The 24,920-nt window shown below is 54.9% G+C and overlaps 1 protein-coding gene across 2 annotated transcripts; it reads right to left on the reverse strand.

Moving 5' to 3' along the window:
• Positions 1-3,293: 3,293 nt before the first annotated feature.
• MSI1 (musashi RNA binding protein 1) lies at positions 3,294-23,412 on the reverse strand. 2 transcript variants are annotated; one of them, XM_047088526.1, is made up of 14 exons: positions 23,354-23,412; positions 23,149-23,189; positions 22,502-22,583; positions 22,319-22,403; positions 19,381-19,422; positions 17,745-17,837; positions 14,063-14,111; positions 12,794-12,876; positions 12,204-12,321; positions 9,140-9,220; positions 7,816-7,872; positions 4,664-4,732; positions 3,731-3,918; positions 3,294-3,335 (listed from the first exon to the last, which is right to left on the reverse strand). In XM_047088526.1, exons 1-14 carry the CDS (start codon positions 23,410-23,412, stop codon positions 3,294-3,296), a joined length of 1,089 nt encoding a protein of 362 aa, XP_046944482.1. The 2 variants fall into 2 exon arrangements, with proteins under 2 accessions (XP_046944482.1, XP_046944483.1); XM_047088527.1 differs by lacking the exons at positions 7,816-7,872; positions 23,354-23,412 and having other exon boundaries at positions 23,149-23,185.
• Positions 23,413-24,920: the final 1,508 nt, after the last annotated feature.

A 24,920-nucleotide genomic window follows, 5' to 3' on the forward strand; every position in this document is an offset into this window, starting at 1 on the left:
AGAGAGCATGCAGGGGAGGGACAGAGAGAGCGGGAGAGAGAGAATCCCAAGCAGGCTCTTCATGGGTAGTGCAGAGCCTGAGGTGGGGCTCAAACCCACGAACCTTGAGATCATGACCTGAGCCAAAGTCAGACGCTTAACCTACTGAGCCACCCAGGTGCCTTTCCTGCCCCCGCCCTTTTAATGGCCACCCTAATGGGTGTGAAGTAGTATCTCATGGTCAACACGAAGCTTTGAGGCTGGTCAAGAAGTTGTACATGGAAGCCGGGCCAAGTGGACAGTGTAGACTTTCAGAAGAAATGCAGAAGAGAAAACAGGGTATCATTGGGGTACCTGGACCTGAATGTACACAGAGATGCAAGATATTCACAAACCCAGCACCGTTTTCAAATAATTTATTAGGAATTTAAAACTGAAAATAAAACCTGGAAAAAGAAGTTACAGATGTGGAGAGAAGAGACACCGGAGGGTGGTAACTTGCTGGCTTCAAAACACCATGTAACATCTTTTTTAAAAATTCCCCAAACAAATCAGAAAACGGAATTCCAGGGCCCTGAGCCCATAGGTGGGCCCAGTGGGGTGGGATGGGGTCACAAGAAGGGGAGGAGAAGGAAGCGGAGTCTCTCATGACTCAGCTCAAACGTGTAGAAAATTAAAAATAAAAACCAATAAAATGCAGCTTCTCTTTTATTAGGAAACATTAAAAAAAAAAAAAAAACAACCACGAACAGCCGCGCATCTCAGTAACAAAGATTATTGCTTTGTGTTCTCAGGGCTAATAGGTTAAGCACCTCACACAGACAATTAACTCTCCAAAGGGGTTTTTAGGGATGGGAACTGTGATGGGGAAGAGAGCTTAGGTCCCCAGCCTCAGACCTGGGGTGAGGGACATAGAGGGGGGGCCAACAACAGGTAAGTGGGCCTCAGCCCTGCCATGCCAGCCAGGTCACTCACTGTTCATGAAGTCAGACCCTGAGCCTCTTTTTCCTTTGAAGGGGGCTTGGGGGCTCAGGGATGCCAAGGGGCTCTGGCCATGGGACCATCCTGGTGGGAAACTTCAGTGAGAGAATGTGGGGGTTCCCTGAGAAGCCCTTTGCTTTCCCCTGGGGTCCGCCCCTTCCCAAAGTACCCCCTTGATGCCCGCTCATGGGGGGCTCAGAGCAAAAACCATGAAGGCCTGACCTAGGCAGGGAGCAGGGGAGACCTTTGGAGAGTTAATTCCTTTCCAGCAGTGGTTCCGGGCGAGCCCTTCTCTTTCCTCACCCCTTGCCCCCATGCTGGGTTTTTGGGGTGAGCAGGCCCAAGGCCTTGACCCCTAGGGCCTGAGTGAGTGGGCTTGCCTTGGCCACAGTTGAGGCCTGCAAGCTTACAGTAACGGTGTCTGAGGAGGAGACAGAAACACAGGGGGAGACCTTTGCCGGGTGGGGTGAGGCGATGCCCTCACCCCCAAGGGGTCTTAGAGAGGGGAAGGGGCTTCACCTCACAGTATTTACATATGATACAGGACGGGATGGTTCCAGGGGCTTGGCCTGGCCTACACAACCCTGTCCTCCTTTCCAGGGCTGGAGGGAGGTGGCCAGGAGCCCACACCCACATAGACATTTTGTTCTCAGCTGGTGGGGGGCACCTGGCCCCTGGCCCCCTACGGCCTGGGGCTTCACATTCACAAACCTAGAAATAGTTTAAAAAACGGTTTCTTTAAAAAAAAAAAAAAAAAAAGGAAAGAGAAAAGGAGGGGAAATCAGAATAAAAAACAAGCGTAGGGCTTGCGGCCTGTAGCAGACCCCCTCCGCCCTCACTCTAGCTATGCACAAATACAAAAGCCTTCTGGGGGGGAGGGTCCTATAGGGAGGGGCAGGGAGGAAGGGGCGCAGACCTGAGAGGGGAGAACCAGAGGGGTGGGGGTGGGGCAACCGGCTAATCCAAAATAAATAAAAGCGGGCAGGAGAGGAGCAGGTGGGGAGGGATGCCAAGGTCGGAAGAGAGGGAGGTTAGTAGGGGAGCCAGACGCTGTCCGGGGCAGCAGGGCAGGGGCCGGGCCCAGGGAGTTGGGGGGCAGGCAGTAGCGGTCCGAGTCGCTGCGGGGGAGGGGGCGGCGGCTGCGGCTGAGGTGTCCCCGCCCCCTCGCTGGCTCACTGTGGTCCTCAGTCAGCTGCAGGCTGGGGCGCTGGAACACAGCAGGAGGTTACGGTTACGGGGACCCTGTGGCAACCTGCCACCTCCCCACCCCAGCCTCTCTTTGGGGGTCCCCAGAACACAGGTAGGCTCTCCTAGAAGAGCTTTGCTCACACACTTCGCAGGCTCTGTTCCCAGTTCGTAATGTTCTTTCCCTAGATTTTCAATGACTGGATTTATTCTATTGCCAACTTCTCAGAGGCACCTTCTCTGAATCTCTAATTTGAAGTAAACCCTTCTCACATCATTTGGAAGTATCTCATTTGTTCGCTTGATTTTTGTCTGTAGAATGAGAGCGGGAACTCATCTGTCTCATACACCCTTCTTTCCTGAAACAGGGCTCAATAACTAGTTGTTTGAATGAATGCACGAAGGAAGGAAGGAAGGAAGGAAGGAAGGAAGGAAGGAAGGAAAGGTCCCAGGTTCACACAGTATCCTCATATGACTGTGTGTACAGAGTTAACTCTCTCACACTCTCTGGATGTGCATATCTGCTGACAGTATCCTGCTTTAATGGCTGTGTAATATTCCATTGTATGCAAATGCTCTAATTTATTTAAACACTCTCCTTTTGATGGGCATATCAGTTCTTTGCAGTTAAAAAATTTTTTGTTTAATCTCTACACCCACGTGGGGCTTGAACTCATGATCTGAGATCAAGAGTCGCATGCTCTTCTGACTGAGATAGCCAGGCGCCCCAGTCCCTTGCAGTTTTTCAAATAAATGCCTAGAAGTGGAATTGTTGGGTCAAGGACATGAATGTTTAAAATCTAGATAAATAGTGCCAGTCCGCCCTTTGGAAGCCCTGAGTCAATTTACACGTTGCTTCCCCTACACCCTCATCAATGTTGGGCATTAGCAATCTTAAAAACTCTTTGCCTGATAGGTAGTATGTGTTGCCTTGTGTTTTTCATTTACATTTTTTTAGGTAGCGGGTGGAGCAGCTTTTCAGGTTCATTGACCGCTGCTGGAAGTTCTGTCTCCTCCCCGGACTGTGGGCTCCATGAAGGCAGGGACAAGGTCTGTGGCCCAGATTGGGCTGCCCATATCAGCCTGCCCAGGGCCACCCCCACCCGACCCCTGCCCACCTCCTCACCTCCTGCCACCTGTCTCCTGCTTCAGTGGTACCCATTGGTGAAAGCTGTGGCAATCAAAGGGCCCTGGGAAGAAAAAAAATTTGATTCCTGGATTCTTAGGGAAGCAGAGAAGGTCCCGGGGCTCCTCTCTTCCGACCAAGGGTGAAGCATGGACCCTGTTGTAGCCCTGCCCACATCATCTCCACCGCAGGTAGGGCCTGGAATCTGTATATTACCAGTACCCTGGTTAAAATTAGGACATTCCTGAGCTAGAATCTGGGTGGGCAGAGATGGTGAGTCTGCGTGATGTCCCCAGAGCCTCATGCCCGGCACACTGAATGATGACCCCCCCCCCCCAACTGTTCCCCCTAGGTGACACTCTTTTTCCATCCATCATCCCTTGGCTCCCTTCTGCCCGTGCAGAAAGACAAAGCCTCTCCCTCCTCCAACTTCTGAGTCTTCCAGGACCAGCCACTCACCCCAAGACTGTGGCCGAAGCCGGTGCTGGGGGCGGGGCTGGCAGCGCTGATGTAACTGCTGACCCCCGAGTCCTGGTTGGCTGCCCCATAGAGCTCGGCCATGGGGCCAGGGCTTGTGGTCCCCAGGAAGCCCCCCGTGCGGCTGGGAGTTGAACCTGGAGGGGGAGCCATCGTCCAGGGGTGAGAGCCTGGCAACCCAGAAAGAAGACGGTGATAGCCGCGGCGCCCACTGTTGCCCCACAACACCCCTCAAACCTGTTCCACCCACCCTGACTTCACCCTTCCCTCTCCCTCAACCCTACATCCCAGCAGGGCCTGTGGGTCCACTTCCTGGAGGTCTCTCCAAGTCCATCCACTCCCACCATCTTGTCTGACCATTTAGCAGCCTCCTCACTGACCTCCAGGCCTCCCCTCTTGGGCCCCATCAGACTTCTCCCCATGCTGCAGCTGAGTGCATTTTCTAAAAGCGACATCACTCCACTACTTAAATGATCCGTGTCTCCCCAGGACCTGGTTTCTCCTACCTTCTTCTCTCCACTCCCCATTCCTGTGCTCCCCCTAATGCTAACTGACCTCCCTGGGGGACACTTTTCTTCCTCTTGCCTTCAAATTAGAAGTTAAGAGCCCCTTCCTCCTGGAAGCCTTCCTGAGAGGCTCCAGCTGTGAGCTCTCCTAGGCCCTGACTTCCCCCAGCAGAGCAGAATCATCCTTCAGAATTTACTGCCTTTGTAATAAAACCTGATGCCCCCACCAGCCTGTAAGCTGAGGACAAGGGGTCCCCTTCCTGGCTGGCTCACCAGGAATGTGCTCAGTGAATGTTTGTGGAGCAAATGAATAAGTCCCTCTGCAAAAGGGTGGCAGTGGCTACCTCCCCTTCCCTCTAGACTTCTCTGCCCACCCCTCGTCAGCTTCCTGCATCCCAGAAGGCCTTACCTGTCCCTCGAACCACAGCTGCTGCCGCCGCCGCTGCTGCCATTGGTCCGTAAGCAGTGAGAGGAATGGCTAAAAGGGAAGGTATGGGCACTTCAGTGTGGTGGCTGAAGGCACAGAGGTGGATAACGGAGGCCCCCTCTGGGCCGTCTCTCCAGCCTTACCCCACCTCAGAGGGTCGGTGCAGCGCCAGTGCCGAGGCAGAAAGAACTCCTTTGGGCCACCAATTATGCCCGGACCCACGGAATGGATGGAGAAAGGTAGGAGAGCGGATGGCCTCCTAGTAATGGATGGAACCTCGGTTTCCCCCCTGGACTCAAGGGACACATATGAAGCACATAAAACAACTAGAGGGTGGGGGCGGGGCACCCCCCCCCAGCTGCTCTGAGCAATGCCCCCTTCTCCAGAGAGTGCCCTTGGCCGCCGAATGGGGCCACCTAGCTCAGAGGTCCCCGGGAGGTTACAGCCCTCATCCCAACCTCAGCCGACTGCAGCCAGTGACTGACTGACATGGGGTGCAAGAAGCCAGGCCTGCTGCCTCAAGGTGGGACCTTATCTGAGGTGCGGTGAGTGCCCCAGAGCTGCCTGTGGAATCAGGCTGAAGCCAGATTCCAGTCAAGGCCACAATTTGGCTTCAACCCTTCTGCTGCCTGTCCTGTTTCCCTCACTGTCCCTCTCCTGAGAGCACGCCCTCAGTAGCTTGTGTGCACCCCAATTCCCTGCCTCAGGGTTCCCCTGACCGCCACCCAGCCAAGTGACCACTACCTCCCCCTAATTCCTCTAGCCCCCTTTTCTCGGATCCCCTCTTCAGACACAGAGATAATTGCTATTCCCTTGTTTGCTGTCTACCTCCAGTCCGCCTCCACAGTGCCTCATATACAGTAGTGTTTAATAAATGTCTGCCGAAGGAGTAAAAGGAACCTTTTTTTTTTTTAATTATTTTTTTTAAGATTAAAAAAAAAAATCTCTACATCCAGGGGATCAAACTCACAACCCCAAGGTCAAGAGTCGCATGCTCTATGGACTGAGCCAGCCATGAGCCCCTAAAAGGGACCTCCCTCTTCTTTTTTGGCGGGGGGGGGGGGAGGGTGCAACCTCTTTTTATTTTTTATTTATTTATTTATTTATTTATTTATTTATTTTTCGGAACCTCTTTTTAAATAAGCCATTGGCTTGAACCTGGTGCTCCCTTGGCTTGGGGTGGTGGGCACCCCCTACTGCTTGGCTCTGCCACTGCAGCCCCTCAGGCTACAACCCCACCCAGAGCCAGGATCTTCTGAGCTGGTTTGCCCTCAGGAATACTTGTCTCCCATCCCAAGATGCACCTTCTGGGGGCTGTTTTGGTGACCTTGACCCTGAACTGGAACTGGACATGGGGCTAGGGACCTGGAAATGGCTCCTGAAAATTCCTGGCAAGGCCTTTGGTCTGGGGGCTTAAAGTCTGGGACCGCAGTGTTCCCACACTGTGAAGGCACCTTGCCTAAGAGCCATACAGTTGGCTCCTCGTCCAGACATCACCTTCCTTGACCATCCTCACAAAGGCAGCCCCCTGCCCCTGGCCCCAAGGCCTTAGAACATCTCCCTGTTTTATTTTCCTCATGGAACTTCTCACCCTCCACAAGTATTTTATTCGTTTGGTTGTCTACTTGTTTATTGCTGTCTTTCTCCAGCTCCAGGAGGGCAGGGGCCTTGTCTGTCTCATTCACTGTGGTATCCCCACTGCCTGGAACAGCATCTGACATGATAAATGTCTACTGAATGCGTGAAGGAAAATACCCATGTCTCCTGAAGGCAAGAGAAAAGTTCAGACCCCACACCTCCAGGGGAAACCCCTTCCCCTGCACCAAGCTATCTGCTGAGGGGACATTTCTTTCTCACTTCTTTAAGGGCAGGGGCTGGGCTCTGAGGTCTGGTTCCTGGTCTGTTGAGGCATTTCCACAAAGCAAAGTCAGCGTGGCCAACGGGAGCAAGAGCTTCACGACTGTAAAGGATTACTCATTTATATAAGTATTTGTTTTCCTCTCTAGGCTGCAAGTCCTGTGAGAGCAGGGCCTGGCTCTGTCCTGCCCCTGCTGTGCCCCCAGGGCCTGGCGGAGTGTCCCACACTGTAGGTCCTCAACACAAAGCTCTTAGATGAGTAGAAAGGAACCCCCGCTTCCAACCCCCCATCGCGGGTCGAATCCAACTCTGCTCAGGGAAGGGCCACTACCACCCCCACCTATAGGACGCTTTACTCCCTCCCCTTTCCTCACCCTCTGTTTTTTCCCCTCCCCCCACTTTGAGGGACCCCTGAGCACCCCTTGGAAGGAAGGTCTCATCTAAAGCAGCATCCATGCTCACGTCCTCCACACACGGCCAGGTTGGGGGGGAGAGTCTAGGGTGGGGTGGGGAAAGAAGCAGGTTGAACAGAGAAACCCCTTGCAGCCCACCTCATTTGCACATACCCCTCCCCTCCCTTTGGACTTGGCCCCCCTGCTCCAGAGCAGAGCTGACTGGCCCAAGCGCAAGCTGCAGCTGGAGAAACGGTTCTTGATGGCCAAGCACCTTCATCCACTTGCTCAGAAGTTGCAAATGGGCAGCCCCGGGGGCTGTATTTGGCCCTCGAATAGGTTTCATTTGGCCTGCAGTGGTTTAACAATTTGGAATTTGTTGCCAACATTTGAAAATGATGGGAAAATCCATTCCAAAGCAAAAGCTGGGTTTCTGGCTTCTCTTGGAAACTGAGATCTGAAAGTACTAGGTGTGCATCCCGTCCTGGCAAGGGTCGGCTGGCAAGGAGTGGAGGCATGTGCACAAGTCTGTCAAAGTCCCCACCCAGCCCACTCTGCTCTGAGCTTGAGACCCTGGCTTCTTCACGGCTGGATCCCAGAGTCTACTTGGTGCCTGGCACACGGGAGGCGCTAGATAAATATTTGCCAAATGGATGAATGAGTGATTTTGCCTCCATCTGCTGGGCTTGGCCCTATGCCCCACCCTTAAGGGCCAAGTAGCTACACAGACTGGCCAGGGCCTGGGCAGAGTCTGCTGTATCCCCACAGTCAGAGGGCTGGTGGGCAGGAGAAGAGGGTCCCACTAGCTTTCCCCGGGGAAAATCCCTGGGTCCTTCTCTTTCTCCCCATGAGGCCTGTGAGGTGTACGAAATCCGAGCGACTGACCTGTAAGCTCGGGGAGGACTGGGGCGCTCGGGAGAGGGGTCCGCTCTACACGGAATTCTAAAATGAAACGTAAAACAGCTTAGGAAGATACAGGGGAGGCCCCTGGGGCATGGCCCAGGGAGGACAAATGCACCCACAGGGACACTGGGTAGGGGACAGGCCATGCACAGGACCCGAGAGCTGGGATGGGGAGAGCACGGTCCCCAGCAGGCAAAGGTGGAGAAGACACAGAGGAGAGACAGAGAGAGTAGGCAGAGTTGCCCCCTACACCCTGGCCACGGGGCAATGCCAGAGCTTCCGTTCTGGTGTTTCTTAAAAGGTTTGACATTGCACCAAAACACCTTCCAGAATCCTCCTCTTTTACTGTTGTTGTTGTTGTTGTTTCTGTTTTTGTTTTTAGGGGGAGGAGCTGGGGAGGCAGCACTGATAAAAAACAATGACCCTAGAGCAGGTCAGGCTCAGGTTGGGTTCCCAGCTCCACCACTTTCTAGGTGGGTCTTCTTAGCAAGTCACTTTTGCTCTCTGAGACCATTTCCTCAACTGTAAAAGGAAGATGATCACCCTTCCCCAACGAGAGTGTTGTCAGGCTTAGACAACATAATGTACAGAAAGGACTCTAAGCTAGACAGCCTGAAAGGCAAAGAATGCAAGTGCTTAGGGACCCTCTAAAAAAAATAAGGCCAGGAAAAAAAAAAAAAAGAAGCTTGCAAAAATTTGATATCTGATATTTCAAAGAAAACAACGTTGAATAGTTATCATGGCAAAATTCAGAACTTTGTTGGGCTTCCTGCCACTTATTCTAAGGTCTAGTGTTATTTTTATTTTGAATTACAAATGAGGGTGGTGATCGTCAGGCTTTTAAATTGTTTTTCAGCATTCAGGGTCGCAAAAGGTCTTGCTGGCCTTGAAGGAGCTCAGCGTAGCACGCGGTCATTATAAGCATGTCCATAAAGACACAGCCGGCATTGGCCCTCAGGGAGGCCTCCACCATGAGTCTGATGCCTTCTCTGGTGGAAGTGGCAACTCAGGACGGGGTGAGGAGGAGAGAAAGGCAAGAGGCAGGCAGAGATGAGCCTGGGAGAGAATCGTGCCATGCAAGACCACGTGGGGTGGGGGTGGGGGAGCCCCCAGCTTCTGGGGAAGGGGTGAGGAGGGGATGGGTGGGGAGAGGTGCTCCTTCCTCAGACATGCCCTTCCTTCCAAGCCTCCAGCAGGCAGACCACCCCCACCCCCAGCCATGCACCCCCAGACACCGCCCTGAGGAGTCAGACTGCCCGGGAACCGGGGACATGCTGGTGGCAGAGAGACACCAAGAAGGACTTACCGGGGAACTGGTAGGTGTAGCCAGGGGCGAGGCCTGTATAACTCCGGCTGGCGTAGGTTGTGGCTTGGAAACCAGGGTAACCTGATAGGGCAAGTGGGCTAGCGTCAGATGCCTCACGTACTGCTCAGACCCTGCTCAGAGGAGAAGGATCTGAGCCATCCACTTCCTTCCCCACCTTGTATCACAAGTAACAGTCAGTCACATTTACCAAACACAAGTGTGCTTACCATTGCATACCATATCCTCTCCTTAAGCCTCACAGGAATCCTAAGAGGCTGGTATTATTAGGAGACCCATTTTACAAACAGGGAAACTGAGGCTCAGAGAGGTGACACATTGGCTAAGAATAATCCAAATCTGTACCAAGATGCTTTGTGCTCTGGCTCCTGCCTTCTTCCTCTCCTCATCTACAATCTTCTCCAGTCACATTTGCCTCTCTACTCTTTCTCAAATCTACCAAGCTCCTTCCCACCTCAGGGCCTTTGCACATACTCTTTCCTCTGCCTGGAGCACACACGCTTCTCCCAGATCTTCCCATGACTGTGTCCTTGTCATTGTGCAAGTCTCAGCTCATATGTCACCTCCTTGGAGAGGTCATTCCACAAGAGTCCTCCCTCCCATCAGTTGCAATATTTATCTATTTTCCGATAGCACCAATGATCATTATCTGAACTCATCCCCAGGGTTTTCTAAGAGCTGATTTTCTGTCTTCCCCCATCTTTTTTATTTCTGTAGTATCTCCAGGACAAGTTCCTGGTGCCTGCTACTTGTATGCATCTAATAAATATGTGCAGCTTTACAAGAAAAATCATATAGCGAGTAACAGCGAGTGATAAGAGTGAATAACAATAGTGTAACTGGGATTCACATTCAGAGCTAACTGGTTCCAAGTCTCTTAACCACCAGTGTCACTTTTTTTTGTTGTTATTTTTTTTTTTTTTCAACGTTTATTTATTTTTGGGACAGAGAGAGACAGAGCATGAACGGGGGAGGGGCAGAGAGAGAGGGAGACACAGAATCGGAAACAGGCTCCAGGCTCTGAGCCATCAGCCCAGAGCCTGACGCGGGGCTCGAACTCACAGACCGCGAGATCGTGACCTGGCTGAAGTCGGACGCTTAACCGACTGCGCCACCCAGGCGCCCCTGTTGTTATTTTTTAAAGGAGGTGAAACCAGCTAATGAATTACCTTGAAAAGAAAACAGTTTCAGTGTTCCAGACCAAAGGAGGTTAAAGAGATGGGACAACTAAGTGCAATAGCTGATTCTAGCCTGGATCTTATTTGAGAGAGCAAAACTATGTTATAAAGAACATTATTAGGTCAACAGATAAAACTGGAAAATAGATTAAAATACTGTATCAACGTAAATGTATGAGCTGGATATAATGTGGCTTCATGAAAAAAAAAAATACCCCTAGTTTTAGAAAATACACACTGAAAGGGGCACCTGGGTGGCTCAGTTGGTTAGGCATCCGACTTCGGCTCAGGTCATGATCTCACGGTTCGTGAGTTCAAGCCCCGCATCTGGCTCTGTGCTGACAGCTCAGAGCCTGGAGCCTGCTTTGGATTCTGTGTCTTCCTCTCTCTCTGCCCCTCCCCTGTTCACATTCTGTCTCACTCTCTCTCAAAAATAAATAAACATTAAAAAAAAAGAAAATACACACTGAAGTATTTAAGGGTAAAGGGCTATAGCCATAATGCATGTAACTTAATCTCAAATGATTCAGTGGAAAATCACAAGTGTGTTGTATGTGTGTATGTATATATGCATGTATATATATACACACATGCACATACACACACACACATAGACAGCAAATGATAAAGCAAATGGGGTATAAAATTAACAGGTGAATCCAGTGAAAGGCATATGGATACTCTTTGTACTATTTTATTTTTGCAACTCTTCTGAAAGTATGAAATTACTTCCAAATAAAAAGTTAAAAGAAAACTTCAAGAGAAGACAGTGCCCCATTTGGAGGGTACTCTCCTCACCTACTCTACCTGTTGACCCTCTAGCCCATACGATGCCCCCTCCGCTGAATCCCCAGAGCACCCCTCCCCCCATACCTGGCAAAAAGACTCCTTTGTACTGTTCTCTTTCTGTGTGTCCGCATCTTGTCTCTCCAGGGAGACTGTGAGCTTCCTGGGAGGCCCAGCTCAGATTTTCCACCCTCAGTTGTAGGCCCCAGGCACTGCTGACCCCCGCTCAACTTCCCAGGCTCCTGGCAACCTGCACTTACTCCAGGGAGCCTGCCTGCCTGACCTCAGGTGGGTTACTGTGCGTCCTTGGGCCTCCCACAGCCTCCAAGCACTATGTGGTATCATTGCCTATTGACTCCTGTCTCCCACTTGACGGGGAAGCCCAGGAGGGCAGGTCCTGCCTCTCAGAATCTGCTCAATAAATATTAGTTGAATGAACAAGGAGCAGCCACCTTCTTTTTTTGCCTTCCCAAAAGTCTTTGGGTCTTTGTAAATACTGTTTCCTCTGCCTGGAACACTTTACCCTTCCCTTCTTCCCTGACCTCCTATAACTAGCACCTACCCAACCCACAGACTCAGCTTCAATGTAACTTCCTTTCTGGCTTCTCCAAATCTTGGTCAAGTTCTCTATGACCATGCTCTCTTGGCACCCTATACTTCTCCATCCTAACCCTATTTATTTATATTCTTAGTTTGTTTTCCCTACCAGACCACAAAACTCCAAGGAAAGTCACTGTTGTATTTTCTGGCATAGTTCCCAGCATTTTATAGTCACTCAATAACTACTGGAAAGATGGATGGATGAACAAATGGGCAGATGGACAGAAGGATCAATTAATAAGGACCACTTTCTGGCTACCACTAGAGGGCAGCACCCCATAACCAAATCACCCCACCCTGGGTTGGCTCCAAGACTTGAGCTCCTTGGTCCTCACTCCCGCCCAATGACTCATACAGGAGGGCCGACCACAGAGGAGATGCGACACCTACGCGTCACCAACCCCCCCTCCCGCCCCCACCACCGGTAGCCCTGGGAGCGGTTCCGGGCAGGAAGCAACCACAGGTGCAGGCCTAGCACATACCCAGCATGCCGATGCCCAGCATGAAGGCGTCCATTCCATAGGGCATGACTCGGGACCTCCCCCGGGCTGAGCCCGTCGGCGACATCACCTCTTTTGGCTGAGCTTTCTTACATTCCACCTGCAATGAGACCTGATGGTCAGTTCCTCCTACAGACATAGGGTCGCAGACCCTCTTGTTCCCTGGCAGGCCTCCTTATCATTAACTTCATAGTTCCCACTTATGGAGTGCTCGCTAGCTGCTAGAGGTTATGTAAATGGCTTTGCACGCAGTAGTAGCTTACACCAACCCCAGAATGGAGGTAGTATTGCCACTCTCATTTGACGGTTGCGGAAACTGAGGTTCAGAGCGGGGAAGTCATCTGCCTGATGATTAGACTAACAAGTGGCAGAGTGAGGATGTTAATCCAGGTCTCTCTGACTCCACCAGCCGTGCTTTTTAACCACCATGAGACACTGGCTTCCTGTCCAGATTTTCAGAGGGTGGGAGAGCTGGCTGTGCCCCACTGACCGTGAGGCCCCTCTGCCTGCCTCCAGAACCTCCGAGCATCCCGTCTCCTCTCTGCACCTCCACCCATCCAATCCCCCCTCACCATTTTGTTGTTGATTTCATGGAAGTGGATCTCACACACTTTCTCCACGATGTCCTCACTCTCAAATGTGACAAACCCGAACCCTAGAGGGCAAAGGCAGGGACAAAAACAGGGTTTGTGGTCAAAACCCAGCCTGAGTCATATCAACACTACCACTGCTCTCACAGGCCAAATTCCTGAGAGTTAACAAAAGCCTGGGAACCTCTCAACTACCCACCCGCTGAGACAGGATTCCTAGCTCCCCAATTACAGACTCGAAAGCCAAGGCTCAGCAAAGTGAAGTGACTTGCCCGAGGTCACACAGCAAATTAGAAAACATTATAGCAGTGATGAAAATACACTCAGCATGCCTTTTCTTTCTCAGGTGCTTTCCGAAGAAGAAAGAACACACACAAACACTTATTTACATTTCCACAAAAGTGTGCACACCCAAACATATGTTTGTACAGTCACACATATACATGACATAGAGGCGCACACACACACACGTATACCTCGGTACCCATCTGCCCCACAAATACTCGGCAGTGCTCACGAAGGCCCCCCTACATGTGGATAGTTATCATGACAAACCAGGCACATATAAATATTCAGACGTAGACACCCTCACACCCACAGGTACAAACGTACAACATACACACACACACCAGCACATACCTCAATCCCCAAACAGGCTAATACACCCAAAGCCCCAGAGCAACCAGAGAAACAACCCCACCTCCTCCTGGGGAGGCCCCAGGGGTTGTAATGGGATTTCTCAGAAGGCAAGGCCCTTGGGAGAAAAACAACCAGGCAATGCACACTGTGGCCCAGATGCTCACAGGTTGGGGGGGGGGGGGGGAAGGGGGAGGGTCAGGAGCTGGGCTCAGCTCGTGGGTGGGGGTGGGAGACAGGAGCAGGAGCAGACCGCCCAGGGCTGTGGAGTCAGCCTGACCCTGGGGCTGCCCAGCCTAAGCTCTGGTTACCAGGGACAAGGTAAGCCCAGCAGACACTGGCTGGGCAGACACTGGCTGGGGCGGGGGTGGAGGACTCAGTTTGGAAGGGGGGAGGTTGCTCCTCTGCTCCTCTCGGGTGTCTGCAATTGGGCAAGTTTCTAGCACAGGAAACGGCGGGACAAAAGCCTTCTGTAAGGCCAGGCCCGGGAGAGGATGCAGATCCTTGGGGATAGGATGTCAGGAGGCAAGATGAAAGGGCAGCTGTGACCTGCAGCCCCCTGGCTGACCACAGGCCCCCAGCCTGGCCTGGAAAGGGGGAGGGGGCCATACTCACCTCGGTGCCGGTTGGTGGTTTTGTCAAACATCAACATGGCATCGTCCACCTGAAACAGAGCCTGCCATGATGGACCCACCAGATACCAGGGGACCTGCCACAACCCAGCAGGAGGGGTTCCCACACCCACTCCCCTCTTGCCCAGGCTAGGCTTTATCTTAAACCTGTTCCCTGCGCAGGGGACCACTTTCCATCCACACCCCCCAACTGGATGCCAAGGCACCTCCCATTCAACCACCAGATTCTCAAAGGATCGGCCTGCAAATACGAAACACCAAATACCTGCCTGACACTTTGCCCCATCAGACTCTCTACAGTCCCTGCAATGTAAGATCCTCATTTTGTAGATAAGGAAATGGGCTCAGAGAGGTGAAGTCACCTGCCCAAGGTCACACAGCAAATCCTAGACCAAGCCTGGAAGAAGGAGGCACGGAGTGGGTGCTAAAGAAGGAAACATGGGAGCAAGATAAAAACGGGGAAATGAAAGCCTCTTCCCTTTCTGCAAAAGGCCAGGAGGACAGCAGCCACTCCAGCCAGACTTGACTCCCCTCTCCTGGTACAGATCTTTTCCTTTAATTGAGGTTTCCTTTTGCTAGAGGCTGTAATTAAAGCAAGTAGAGTTCAGTGCCTGGGCTGCTTGCCTCCCACTGACTGGGGGAGGGGCAGGGGGGCTGAGGAAAGGGGATGGTCTACATGATTCCCAGTCCCTTGCACCTCAGTCTCCTCTTCTTGTTGCTCCCTCAAGGCAATCCCTTGGATACATGGATAGCCGAAGGCCTGAGCTTCCCTCCCACAGTCCCATCTCCCTCCCTTTGCCTACATCTGGTGCTTCCCCCCTGTCCTCTTAATTCTTCAGCCAATGTCAGCCACCTCATGGGGTTAAGCTAAGGTCTGATTTGTCCTTGGTGGAAATCAAGGGCTGCTTCTGATACCCTCCCCCCACCCACACACACAGCCCACTTCAGCTGCTGACCTTCCCCCAAATGATCACCCACCCGAGGGATGAAGGAAAACTTCCTGAAGCCATGGGGTACAGTCTCTCCCCGACTCTCCGTGGCTCTCTTTCCAGCCTGTCATCTTCCTTGCTTAAGTGGCAAGGGCAGCCCCTGAACAGGGTGGTCCTCTAGCTCTCCTTAGGCGCCAAGCCACGCCAGGCCTCCGAAGTCCCTCTGGGAGAACCAGGACCCCACTAAGCCAGGAGGCTCCTGGGCCCCTGGAGAATCTCAAAGGGAAATGACACCTCCCTCCCAAAAAGCTTTCTGCTCCAGGGGCCTGCAGCGGAGTGCCATTCTCACTCCCACCCTTATGGATGCACGCTGAGTCCCAATCCCAAACCAGCCTCACTGTCCAAACTGCGCAGACACTTTGGGCTCAGCACATCTTCCCCACCCCCTTGCTTAAACAATAGAAGAGAGAAATCCAAAAAGGAGAGAGAGTTGTGATAAAAATACAGGCTTTAAGTAGGACAGGCTGGAATGGAACCCAAGATCCTACATTTGCTGGTTGGGGAACCTTGGGCTGGTGGCTTTATGTCTCCATATTCAGGTTACCTCATCTGTAAAGTGGGCATAACGGTGTTTATCAATTGTATGGAGGAGTTAAATGACAGCACCGTAACACTAACTCACAGTACCTGGTTGCAGTAAATGCTTAATAAATAACAGCTATTATTACCTTTATTATGGAGGGGCTTGCCTACAGTCACATAGGGGAGAAGCAAAGCAAGAGAGCAAGCAGCCCAACACCCCTTGCTTTGAAGGTACCATGAGGACAGTATGTGTCAGTTATGGTGATGACCATCCTATGGAGCACCCTGACTTGTGCTCAGTAATTATTTTTTGAATTAATGAATGAGTAAAAGCCACACCCTCTTCCCTAATCCCACAGCTTTGAGTTCCTGCCTGACCCACAAACTGATTTAGCCCAAATCCACTGCCCTTCTCGCCTTCCTCCACCCAACTTCCAACTCCACCACTCCTGGCCCCCTAGAACCTTCAACTCGGGCCTTGGCTGGACAGACCCCTAGTGGGGCAGTGGGGTTGAGGCCAGGGCAAGGAGCAAGGAAAGTGGCTGGGGGTCCAGGGACCCCCACTGGTGTCCCCTCCTGGGGCCAGCTGAGGGGAGGGAGGCTCCCAGCCCAGTGTCCTTAATAGGCTTTGGTCTCCATGGGAACCCGGGGGCAGGGGGGCTCCGGCAGGGGGAGGGGAGGCGGCCCGAGGCCTGCTGACCAGTGGGAGCCGCCAAGTTCGGCGGCCGCTAAGCCTGAGTGGCAGCCATGGCGGCTGACCATTGTTCCCCCCTCGGCGGCGGCCCCTCGATCCGGGCGGGGGGCCCCCCGCCGCGGGGCCCTTGGCATTCCCGGCTGTCCCCCTCGCTCCCTGGCAGCCTATTCTCCGGCTCCCCCTGGCCTCCCCGGGCCGGTTTCACATGCCAATGCCGATTTAGGCCCGAACAAAAGACGCGGCCGCTGACGGCTTCTCCTGGGGCCCGGTTGCCATGGCAACGCCGGCCCCGGGGGCAGGCGGCCTCCAATCACAGCTGCTGGATCAGATTAGTGCGAGCTCTAATGCTCGGCGCTCAGACACAAAGACACCCCGCCGGAGCCGAGCGGGCCTGCTGCTTCCCAGGAGCGCCCTTCCCTCTGGGGCCCAGGCCGCCGACCTGCCCTCAGTCCTGTACCCCGGTCCCCACGGAGGCGCCTGAGCCTAGGCCTGTGGCCCCCACGCCTGCAGCATCCGTTGGCCAGGGGGCTTCCCACCCTCTCCCCTTCTCCCCTGGAGACCGGGTCCTGGAAACCCACCCAGTTCCTAGCTCACATCCCATTTCCAAGGGGCGGTTCTCCTCTGCCCTTTGCCTAACAGGCAACTGAAAAATGCCTTGATGGCAAGGTAGAGACACAGCCCGTAGCCCATCTCATGTAAGAGAAGACCAGGGACCCTGACACTAAGCACAGCAGCCCCCCTTCACCCCTAGACTTAAAACTTGGCCCCCTCTTGGTCATATCCCCATGGGACCTTGATGTTCACATTACTCACCTTTCTGGGGACACCCTATTGTCTGATGATGCCACATCTCCTTCGTAAACTAAACGATCCAGAAATTTAAGCTCAATGCACCTCAGAGCTGAGAGCCAATCTGCTGGGCCTGATCAGAAATTTAGGGTGCTCTCCTCAGTCTCCCTCCAAATAGCTAGGGGATCAGCACCTCCCCCAGCTCCCACCTGTGCAAGCAGGGTGCTGAGTGCAATTGGGAGTCGTATTTATTGCCTCCTTATCATCCTTACCAGGAAGGAGTGGGGGAAGGTGCAACCGCCCGTGGCCTGGACAGGTGCAAACTCCCAGGAGGCCAAGGGGTGACTGGATTGAACTGGCTAGGGGAGAGCAGCCTCCCTTGGGAGAATGAAGATAAGCAAGAGAAAAACACAGGGGAAGGGCAACCACAGAGACAGCTACTATGTGGCTTCTCTCCCTGGGGATGCATCCAGAGGCTGAGGCCCACAGATAGGACAGATGCCTGGACTGTGGGTTGGCCTGGGCTCACCCACAAAAAGGACCCGGCCGCCTTTTCACCTTTTGCAGGGACTGGAATGACCTGGCTGGACTCTGCTTGATACTGACCAATTCTACAGGGCTTCCACAGCCCCCGAAAGCACCCCCAGCAGGCACCCCCAGTTTTGACCCACCTTCCCGAACTGCTCAAAATACTGCTTCACATCTTCCACCGTGGTGTTCACTGATAGCCCCCCCACAAAGATCTTCTTCGTTCGAGTCACCATCTGTTAGGGGGAGGGAATGAGAAAGTGGGCATCTGAGTCCTGTGGCCTACTGCCACCAGCAGGGGCTCGAGCCCTCCTGCCAGGGCGCCAGCTGACAAGCTCTCTGTGGCCCTAGCGACTCGGAAGCCCCCGCCCAACGAGCTCCCCCTTGGACCCCCGCCTCTAGGCCTGTCGTGGGCAGCTGTGCACCCCACACCCTGGCTGACTTGAGTGTGCCTCCCTCCCTGGAGTCTGTGTAGGGGAAAATGCCTTCTGTAAGAACCAAGGGGACGGGTTAGTGACCCAGACCCACAGTGTAACTCAGAGACCCCACCAGCACCCCTGGGAGAGACTGAGGCCCATCACAGGGTTCCCCTGAACTCAATGCCGACATTTTCCTCATCAACCTCCTCCCAACCCAACCTCCGGCAGTCCTGTGGCCCCAGCCCTGTTTTAGGAAGAACACATGGTCCTAATTACCCCAGGAGCGCATGGCTAATCCACAGCAATTCCCAGCCCCATCCTAACACTAAAGCACCTTCTGTCACCAAACTGCTTAATGGAATTAACCCAATTCCGACCATGTGCTCCCTGGTGCGGCTTCCTTCGAATACCTGCTCCATAATTGCTTTCAGGCCCTCTGCTGGACCCTTCCAGAGATGTCCCCTTCCTGTCTCCTAAAACCTGTCCCTCTTCCTTCGCTGTGACAGGAGCTGGGCAGCATCCTGGCTCCTGCCAACCCCCTTGTAAATGGGGAAACTGAGATCTTCTGGAGAGGAACCTAGTCCTAGGACACAAGTTAAGTCAGCAGACTCAGGGGTCCTTGGCTCCCTGTACTGTAATCAGCCTTCCTTCCTGTCCCCTATATTTAGCCATTTAAAAATTAAGATCTGGCTAGTTTCCTTGGGACCTGGAATAAAATCTTGGGCCCTTACCCTGCACCAAAAGTTTTGAATGCTATATTGCTCAACTGCTCAGAATTCTGTTTTCCATACACCCAAAAGAACTCGCCACAGCACTAGGTAAAGAAAGCACGGGGAGGGCAGCCACTCACCCAAGTTGAAAGACAACAGGTAACCAACCTCATGGTCCCTTCCCCCTCTGCAAGCTGAACACACAGAACCCCCAGAGATAGAAAGGTGATGGGGAGGGGGGGTCAGAGATAGCTCCCTGGCCTGACTCTAGCTATGCCTCAGGGGGTGTTTGTCCTGGGTTTGACCTCCCCAGGGGCATTGGGTTTAGAGGCTGTGATCTATGAGGTCAGAATTCGACTCAGGGTCCACAGTGTACTGGCTTCAAATACAGGACAATGAATCCCCTGAGGGGTTCCTCCTTCTCCCAACACATGCAGCCCCCTCCCAGTCCACCCCTGAGCACAGATGGAAAGATGCAGGATGTCTTCAATCCACAGAGTGAAGGACATTAAGAATCCTCCCTCCTCCCATCCCAGTCTATTCCCATAACACTCCAAATGAAGGTTCCAGAAGCATCTCCCATAGGAGAGAATGCTGGGAAAATCACTGCCCGTAGTAACACAGCTCCTCCCAGACATGGACATACCTACCTTAGGCTGTGCTCGCCGAGGAAAGGCCACCTTGGGATCAATCTGAAAGAGAAGGGAGAGGTAAAGGGGCTTGGTTATCACCGTTTAGATGGGTGACCACACAGCCTTCAGCCCTGTGGACTTCTCTCATCCCAGCACACAGAGATGACACAGGACAGAAATCACCACAGCCTCTGGCAGAAAAGTGTAGTCGTTAAGCACTTAGGCCCCAGTGCCAGGCTCCTGGGTTCAAATCCCACTTACACTGTTTCCCAGCTGTGAGACGTTGGGCAAGTTACTTAACCTCTCTGAGCCTCAGGGCCAAGCTCACCTGCAAAATGGACAAATAGTAACACCCACCTCAAAGGGGTCGTCTGCAGACTACTTGAGATCATGCTTACAAAGCACCTGGCAAGGTGTCTAGCTCACAGCAGGAACCCCAACAAAGTAAGCAAAGTCTTACTTCTTCAAGCACCAGGTATTCAAGGGCCTTCCTCACCTAACCGACTTCACACAGATGATACCAGTCTAGGTGAGGCATGTAATCCAGACTTTGGAAGCCTAGTGGGTGGAAATACTCTTTGGTTCAAGAGAAGAGTTCATAAATCACCAGCAATGGACTCAGTTCTGTTTCCCCAATACTACTGACATCTAACAGCCTTCTTCGAGGCTACAAGCAAACAGCTCCCTGATAATGCAGCCAGGCTTGGGGTGAATCAGAACGCAGGCTTTGGTGACGCACAAGGGCACGGGACTTGGACTCAGTCAGAAACTTTGAGCCCCGGCCAAGCCTGTGATCTTGGTAACTTGCTCACCCCTCTGAGCCTCAGTTCCCTCATCTGCAAAGTGGGGATAATCACACCCACTTTTCCCAGGGGCAGCCATAGGGAATCAAATGAGATAACATGGGTGAAAGCGGCCCTTTGTGAACTGCCCTTCATTGCGCAAACAAAGGTGCTATTACCAGCGGGCCACCTTTGCCCTTGGCTGTGAACAACCAAAGGAGAAAAGCAAGATGCACCTGGGTGCTCCTGGGTATATACTCACACTGATAAACAGCAGAAGCCAGGCCACAAGACATTGTGATCAAGGCAGGACCTATGGGGCCTGGTCATTCCAGAGCTTCTTGCCACCCACATGGGTGGATACCACTCAGAAGTTCACCAGCCAATCGCAGGGAAGATCTATCTTTTCCCAAAGTTCCTTCTGTTCAAAACTCAGCCTCGTTCTAAGCAACCGGCTCTGGTTCCTCTCTGCCTGAATGGCATGAACCAGGGACCAGCCTCCTCTGGGCTCTCCAGTGGATCTGCCCACAGAGAAGGAGCCTCTAAAATCCATGCTGGGGCAATGCCGTCTCTCTCCCAAAGTTCCACTGGGCTCCAGGGAAAATCACAACTGCCCATTTCCCCTGTCTGCAGGTGTGATTTCATACCTCTACGGACATTTTCATCCTTCTTTTTCTCCTGGAAGCAGCCTCCCCAGCCACCAGAGCACCTCAAACAGTCCCCCTGTACAGACCCTGATGGGGAGATGGTACCCAAGCCACGTCTCACAGACCTACGCACACCCGATCCCTGACACACCCCACCTCCACTCTGACTCACAGCTGGCAACATAAATAAAACCCAACAAGTAAATAAAAGGTGAAAGTCAGAACCCAAAATAGACTCCCCACAATAAACCTCCCTCCCCACCCCTCTCTCCCAGGCCAGAGAATGCCAAACACAAAGCCCTTGCCTTTTTGAGTCCCAAACCTCAGAAGGATGCCCATCACACCCTCCTTCCCCCTTCTCTCTTATCAATCTTCCATGACCCCACCCTGCCCCCAGACCCAGTCCCTAAATCTCAGCTTCCTGAGCGCTGCAGAAGCCATCAGTGCATTCTGAGGACAGGGGATGGTAGGAGAACTGGCAGCTTGATGGCAGATAATCACCAAAAACAATAGGCCACTGTCTCTCCATTCCCAGCTTGGGTCACTCAGTCTGCGCCAAGAAGATCCTTTCAGAGCCGGCAAAGTTGAGGCCTGGCCTCATTTGCTCATTACTGCAAGCAGGAGTGGGAGCCACTGGGCAGAGATAACAGGAGCTGGGGACAGGCGGTAATTTAGCAAATTCTTGGGCACAACCAGCTATTGTTGCAGGTAAACAGGAGCCAGTGACTGACCCAAGCACAGGGAGGCCCTGGGCTGGAGGACAGTGGGGGAGTGTGGAGAGAGATCACACTGTCCCGGTCCCCTGGCCTCGGGTCACCCCATCACAGAGTAACCCCTCCTCGGACTTCCTCCTTTTCCTTCTCCCCTAGAGCAGGGGCCTGGGCCAGCGCCCCCTGGAGGGCCCAAGACATTGGGGAGCAGTGGGACAGCAGTAAAATGTTTTAGGAGTTTGAATGCCAAAAAAGCAGCTTCTCCTCAAATCCAGCCCTCAGAAGGGTTGTTTCCAGGCAAGCCAGTTCCCTCCTCATAAATCCCTTCCTGGGCAAAGCAGGTTCACGTCTTCCACACAAAGCGGGGAGCTCATAGACCAAAGGAGTGGGGGGGAGAGGGAGGGGGGATTCAGTGATGCTTTGCCATTGGTTCGGATCGGTGGTGGTGGGGAGCCAAATACTAGTTAGAGTCCAGAGAAGCCACGGGGTGGGTCACTGCAACCCTGACTCACGCAATTTGGGCTAGGGGAGGGACCTAGCCCCACCCCAAGCTGCTCTGTGAGGCATCAAGATTAGTAGGTACAGGGAGGGGCTGGGGGATGTAGCATCTCACCGCAGGCCTGGGGTTTTTCTCCTCTCTCTCTCCCCCCCCCCCCCACTCTAGTGACAAAGTTTCAGAGCTTGGCAGCCCTTCTACTCAGAAAACTCCCTCTTTCCTTAAGGACCCCGTCCAACTGTCCCCTGGGGAGAGACCTGACCCTCTCCTCCGGCGGCCTCCCTCTCCCAAAGGACCCCCGAAGCCCTGAGGGCCACTCACTGTTTTGGAGTCGAGCTCGTGCCGCGATTGCGCCAGCACTTTATCCACCCCCGCCTGGTCCATGAAAGTGACGAAGCCGAAACCCCTGCGCGCCGTAGTGAGGGAGAGGCAGATGGTTACAAGGCAGTGAGTGGCGGTGGAGGGGGGCGAGCCGGGAGCAGGAGGAGGGGGTGAGGGGCTCACCTGGATCTCTTGGTCAGAGGGTCCCGCATCACCAGACACTCCTTCACCTCCCCGAACTGGCCGAAGTATTCGCGCAGCCCTTCTGTAACCACACACCCGCCTTCGGACCAGCTCGGGCCCCGCGCCCTTCCCCCCCTCCCCCGTCCTTTGCCCCCGGTGACCCCGCCACGGCCCGGCCGCCCCCGCGCGGAGCAGCCTGCGCGCTCTCCACTGCCCCCCCCCCCACCTCCAAGCCCTCACCCGGCTCCCGTGGAGCCTCCTGGCGCCCACGGGGGCTCCAGGAAGACGAGGGCCGAGCTGGGCTGGAGGGGGGACGGCTCCGGCCGGGTTCCCGCCGCTCCGGGAGCCGCCTCACAAAAGTTTGAGCCGCAGGTGCGAGCGGAGTTGGCGCTGCCGCCGGCGGGTCCCGGGGGCCCAGCCCACCCCCCGATGCCCCCTGAACCCCTCATCTCCTCCCCTCCACCCGCTGGGCCGTGCGCGCACGCCGATCGCCCTGCGCTCTTGGGGTCCCCGGGCGGGGCGCGAAAGAGGGCGCGGGGGCGCCCGGGGTCAGCAGGGCGCAGGGCCGGGCTGGGGTGTCCGGTTCCGGGGCGCCGGGGGGTCCAGGGTGCCCTGCCTGGCCGGCTGGCGCTCCCGGGCTCGCTCACCCTGCGTAGTCTGCCAACTGAGTCCCCCGATGAACATCTTGCTGCGGGAGGAGGAGAGACACAAAGGGCCCGCGTGAGCGCCGGGCGCCAGGGCGCAGGGGGCGCGGGCCCGGGCCCCGGGGAGGCCCGGCCCGACCCGGATCGGCCATGTTGGCGGGGCCGGGGCGGGCGCGGGCCGGGCAGGCCGGGCCGGGCCGGGCCGTACCAGGGGTCGTGCGGCGAGTCCGGGGAGGCGAGGCCGGGCTGGGGCGCGTCAGTCTCCATCGGGAGCCGCGGGCGGCGCGGGCAGCGGAGCGGCGGCGGCGGCGGCGGCGGCAGCGCTCGGCGCGGGGCAGATGAGGAGCGCGGCGAAGGGGGCCGGACGGACAGGCCATGCTGCCCCCTCCCCCGACCCCGCTCGGGCGGGCGGGCGGGGACGGCCGAGGGGAGGGCCCGCCGGGGGCCGACCTGCCGGCTCCTCCCCCCGCCGCCCTGCGCGCATAAAGCCCCGCGCTCGCCCGCGCGCCCGCGGAGGCGGCGGCGTCCGGACCCCGCTCCCGCCGGGCTCCCGGGTCCCTGAGGGCGCGAGAGACCCCGAATCCCGAGGCGGGCCGGGACCAGGGCGCGGCCGCACCCCCCACCCAGCCCAGCGCGGGGCCGGGCCGTGGGAACGCCCTCCCGGAATGAAGCGCTTCCCGGTGCCTTCAAGGTAGCTCGGTTCCGGATCGGGGACCCTCTAGTCCTCCCTCTCAGGTCCCCGCTATCCAGAATTTAAGAGCTCCCCAATATCCCTGGGTTGGGAGGGAGATCGCCCCAGTGCCCCCCACCCCTCGTGTTCCAGCTAGTGAGAAGCCCTCCATCCCCCCAGTGGGAACGAGAAGCTGCCCCCAAGGCCCCCAGTTTCCTCCGAGGCTGATTCAGGGCTCCCCCTCAGCGGCCCTCAGTCCACCCTCAGTGTCCCATACCCTCTATATCCAAATTGGGGACCCCTTTCAATGCCTCGCGTCCTGCGTGGGGATCCTCCATCAGCACCCCAGTGGCAACCGTATCAGTTCCCCGAATCCCTTCTCAGCCCTTGCTGTCCCCTTCGACTCCCCCACATCCTTTCTGTGTGGTCTATTGAGGAACCCCCCTGACCCAAGCCCGGGTTCTCTGTTTCCTGCCACCCGCACCCCCAGTGTGAGGAGTCTTCACCGTTTCTCTCACTCCTGGCTCACTTGTCAGCCCTACTCAGACTTCCGTCTGGATTCGGGAAAGCCGGGTCCGGACACTCACCGGCCCTCCCCACCGAGGCTGGGGGAGAGGGTCAGTGCCGCTTAGAACCTCCCGTTTCCAGTTTAGGAGGCCGCCGGCGCAGCTGTGCACCGTCCCCTCCCAATGACCCCCTTCTTTTGCAGAGTTCTAAGCCCAACCCCATCGGATTGGAAGAACCTAAGCCGCCTACCCACTGCGTTTGGAGTTACTTCTCTCAGTCCGCCTCAGTTTGAGATTTACTCCCCATGCAGGCAACCGCCTTCACTTCTCCTTTCTCCTCCCTACGCCTCCATCTCCGGGTCTCTGAGATCCCCTCCCGCACTTTCACCTAACGCTCCTGGGAGCCACCTCACCCTCCCCGAAAACTACCTCCTTCCAGCCAGGGAACTCTAACATCCATTCCAGATCACCCGCGGAGCCAGGGGCCACCCTCCCTAACCCCACCTCACCACATCCATCTCCTCTCAATTCCCTGGCTGAGACCAGCCAAGAAAGGGTCAAAGCTGGAGGCTAAGACAGCCACTCCCCCCACATCCCCA

This window comes from Lynx rufus, unplaced genomic scaffold (assembly GCF_022079265.1).
Source record: "Lynx rufus isolate CCGP_SWC_20201006 ecotype Redwood Valley unplaced genomic scaffold, mLynRuf1.p SCAF_24, whole genome shotgun sequence".
Lineage (NCBI taxonomy): Eukaryota > Metazoa > Chordata > Mammalia > Carnivora > Felidae > Lynx > Lynx rufus.

Coding starts and splice junctions, on each gene's coding strand:
- MSI1 (XM_047088526.1), bottom strand. CDS start 23,412: ATGGAGACTGACGCGCCCCAGCCCGGCCTCGCCTCCCCGGACTCGCCG. Junction 22,584..23,148: donor CAGTTGGCAGACTACGCAGG/GTGAGCGAGCCC, acceptor GTGTGGTTACAG/AAGGGCTGCGCGAATACTTC. Junction 22,404..22,501: donor CCTCTGACCAAGAGATCCAG/GTGAGCCCCTCA, acceptor TACGGCGCGCAG/GGGTTTCGGCTTCGTCACTT.